Genomic DNA, 4,414 nt, shown 5'->3' on the forward strand with positions numbered 1-4,414 from the left:
ATTAGAATCAAACAGAAAGTTTGATTCTAGATTCAAATAGATTTGAATCTATTTATTGAATAGTGAAAAAGTCTTTTCTAAAGTGACGTCTTGCATATGACTCATAGAAATAGTAGATAGACTAGCTAGAATCAAACTTTCACTGTTCTATCTACTATTGATTCTAGCTGGTCTAGAATCAACAGATTAGAATTCTAGAACCATATGCAAGACGTCACATACGAACTAGTGCTATTCTATTGATTCTATTAGAATCAAACAGAAAGTTTGATTCTAGATTCAAATAGATTTGAATCTATTTATTGAATAGTGAAAAAGTCTTTTCTAAAATGACGTCTTGCATATGACTTATAGAAATAGTAGATAGACTAGCTAGAATCAAACTTTCATTGTTCTATCTACTATTGATTCTAGCTGGTCTAGAATCAATAGATTAGAATTCTAGAACCATATGCAAGACGTCACATACGAACTAGTGCTATTCTATTAATTCTATTAGAATCAAACAGAAAGTTTGATTCTAGATTCAAATAGATTTGAATCTATTTATTGAATAGTGAAAAAGTCTTTTCTAAAATGACGTCTTGCATATGACTCATAGAAATAGTAGATAGACTAGCTAGAATCAATAGATTAGAATTCTAGAACCATATGGAAGACGTCACATACGAACTAGTGCTATTCTATTGATTCTATTAGAATCAAACAGAAAGTTTGATTCTAGATTCAAATAGATTTGAATCTATTTATTGAATAGTGAAAAAGTCTTTTCTAAAATGACGTCTTGCATATGACTCATAGAAATAGTAGATAGACTAGCTAGAATCAAACTTTCACTGTTCTATCTACTATTGATTCTAGCTGGTCTAGAATCAACAGATTAGAATTCTAGAACCATATGCAAGACGTCACATACGAACTAGTGCTATTCTATTGATTCTATTAGAATCAAACAGAAAGTTTGATTCTAGATTCAAATAGATTTGAATCTATTTATTGAATAGTGAAAAAGTCTTTTCTAAAATGACGTCTTGCATATGACTTATAGAAATAGTAGATAGACTAGCTAGAATCAATAGATTAGAATTCTAGAACCATATGCAAGACCTCACATACGAACTAGTGCTATTCTATTGATTCTATTAGAATCAAACAGAAAGTTTGATTCTAGATTCAAATAGATTTGAATCTATTTATTGAATAGTGAAAAAGTCTTTTCTAAAATGACGTCTTGCATATGACTCATAGAAATAGTAGATAGACTAGCTAGAATCAAAGTTTCACTGTTCTATCTACTATTGATTCTAGCTGGTCTAGAATCAATAGATTAGAATTCTAGAACTATATGCAAGACGTCACATACGAACTAGTGCTATTCTATTGATTCTATTATAATGAAACAGAAAGTTTGATTCTAGATTCAAATAGATTTGAATCTATTTATTGAATAGTGAAAAAGACTTTTCTAAAATGACGTCTTGCATATGACTCATAGAAATAGTAGATAGACTAGCTAGAATCAATAGATTAGAATTCTAGAACCATATGCAAGACGTCACATACGAACTATTGCTATTCTATTGATTCTATTAGAATCAAACAGAAAGTTTGATTCTAGATTCAAATAGATTTGAATCTATTTATTGAATAGTGAAAAAGTCTTTTCTAAAATGACGTCTTGCATATGACTCATAGAAATAGTAGATAGACTAGCTAGAATCAAACTTTCACTGTTCTATCTACTATTGATTCTAGCTAGTCTAGAATCAATAGATTAGAATTCTAGAACCACATGCAAGACGTCGAATACGAACTAGTGCTATTCTATTGATTCTATTAGAATCAAACAGAAAGTTTGATTCTAGATTCAAATAGATTTGAATCTATTTATTGAATAGTGAAAAAGTCTTTTCTAAAATGACGTCTTGCATATGACTCATAGAAATAGTAGATAGACTAGCTAGAATCAATATATTAGAATTCTAGAACCATATGCAAGACAGAAAGGGGCCCATGCCTGTAAGTCCCTTTGAAATGTCATTTTGCTAATTTCATTTACGGAGGCGAATTTTTACTGCATAATTAACGATGTCGGTCACAAAAAAGCATTTCGACGAGCGTATGGATGACTTAAAGCAAATGATCGAAAATCTTCGTATAGAGAATTCAGCTCTGAAACAAGAGAATTCTGATTTGAAAAATGCAATTATAGCGGTTAAAGAACAGTGTTTGAGTACAGAATTGTACGTAAAACGCAAAAATCTGCTGATTCACGGAATTCCTAATAAGGATAGTGAGAATATTGAAGAGACAGTCCACGACTTTTTATCAGGAATGCCAGTACAAAACTCGAAGGATATAAAATTCACGGCAATGTACAGAATTAGAAACAAGACCAAGCGCCCTTCCCGCTCGAACTCTCGCCCCGTTTCAGACCCTATTTTTGTCTCTGTTCTGAATCTTAGGCATAAAGATAGGATCATGGCTTGTGTTGGTAGCCTAAAAGGCACAGGAAAGAGCATCAGTAATGACCTACCATCTGAACTTGCAAAGCGTCGGAAAGAACTTTTGAGTACGGCTTACAAGCTTCGAAATTCCAAAGTAACCGCTGAGAAAGTATCTCAAACTAAAGTCATGCAACAGGGTACTAAACTATGGCTAGAAACAAAAAAAACTTCTAGCTCAAACTGGGTTAAGTTCAGTGATGCATGCCATGACCCCCTCGCCTTGGTTTTATCCGCAGTTATTAGTGATGGTGCTTCTGACGCGTGACGTAAATTATCGAGTATTTTCGCCTCAGTAAAGTGAGGGGATGCAATTTTGCTGCTCTTTTTTTGCAACGTCCGTATCTGTGTGTGTTTTTTTTTTTAGTTATTGTCCTATTTTTCCTTTTCTCTATTTACTATATTATTTACTCCTTTTTTGCTTTCTTTTGCAATGTGCGTATCTATGTTTTTTTTTATATATTTATTTTCTTATATTTCTCTCTTTCCATGTTATTTACTCTTTTCTTTACTTTTTTACTTGTAAATATTTTTCCGTTCCAGAGCGAAAATTCAAGTTCGTGCCTTCGCCTTATGAATTTGCTGTCATTAGGATGTCTACGTCACCCGTGTTCACTCGACTACAGCGTGGTCTCTATTCATCACCTATATTGGTAAGTAGTAATGTATGAAATTGAGTTTTCATCGAGGACTGACGCTAATCTCACGAAAAGGAAATTAGATGAATATGAAAGTCGTAGAGTAAATTTTAATGAAATTTTGAATAACCCGATAGGAAGAACACCGAATATGAATTTTGATGAAAATTTAGATAATATGATTGATAGTAATTTTGTGGAGGAGTTTGGGCTATGGGATGTTGGGGCTCGGTGGGAGGATGTCCTCCGGGTTGTGCATTTGAATGCTCAAGGGCTGAATTCTTCCCTGGATGATATACAGCTTATATGTAAGAATTCTCGCCCTGGAATTATTGGATTATGTGAAACTTTTTTAAATGAAAAGAACCAGCTACTTATGGATATACCCGGATATAATTCAATATTTCTAAATAGAAAGATAGCAAAAAAGGGGGGGCTAGGATTTTATGTATTGAGTAATCTGGCAGTTGTAAGAAGAGATGATCTGTCTATAAACATTGAACGGGTATTTGAATCTCTGTTCATAGAATTGGCTACTAGCTCCAATGAAAAGATAATAATTGGCGAAATATACAGATCTCCAAGCGGATCAATGAAACAATTTATGGAAATATTAGAGATTGTTCTTGGGAAAGTATTGTCTGAAAAGGCAGAAATAATTTTAATGGGTGATTTTAACGCTGACATGATGGATATGTCATCGAGTCAGGCTTGTGATATACTGGCACTAGTAATCTCGTCTGGGTTAACTCCCTGTATAAATATCCCTACACGAATTTCAAACCAATCTGCAACCTTAATTGACAATGTGTTCTCATCTATACATTCTGTAAAAAATGAAGTGCTACTATCAGATACATCGGATCATTTTCCAGTAGGAGTTTTACTTCCACTCCCCCGGTCTGCCCGCCGAATAGTCCCTGATAATAAACCAAGATTCCGATATACACCAGGAAACATCGAAAAGCTCAAAGATGATTTATTCACTACGTCATGGGAGTTTACAATACCTGAGAGGGTGAGCTTAGAAAATTATAATAAGGCTTTTGATTTTTTTTATGAAACAGTAAAGAAGAAATTTATCCACCATTGCCGAACACCCCAACCAAGTCTTTCTAAGAGATCAACACCCATAGCCCCATGGACTACAGCTGGAATACTAAAGTCAATAAAGAGAAAACAGAACCTTTGGAAAGAGTATAGGAACAGACCAAGTGAAGCTAAATTAGAGACTTTTAAACTATACCGGAAAATGCTTAAAACTCTGATTCG

At 33.6% G+C, this 4,414-nt stretch overlaps 1 protein-coding gene across 1 annotated transcript; it reads left to right on the forward strand.

Annotated features, from left to right (window-relative positions):
• Positions 1-2,003: 2,003 nt before the first annotated feature.
• On the forward strand, positions 2,004-4,160 carry LOC136043128 (uncharacterized; the record flags this gene model as incomplete). Its single annotated transcript, XM_065728060.1, is given in 1 exon segment — positions 2,004-4,160. A coding segment is annotated over 1 exon segment (993 nt), but the record flags the coding sequence as incomplete, so codon positions are not given.
• Between the last annotated feature and the right edge of the window lie 254 nt (positions 4,161-4,414).

The sequence above is a fragment of the Artemia franciscana genome, unplaced genomic scaffold, assembly GCF_032884065.1.
Source record: "Artemia franciscana unplaced genomic scaffold, ASM3288406v1 Scaffold_3108, whole genome shotgun sequence".
Classification (NCBI taxonomy): domain Eukaryota; kingdom Metazoa; phylum Arthropoda; class Branchiopoda; order Anostraca; family Artemiidae; genus Artemia; species Artemia franciscana.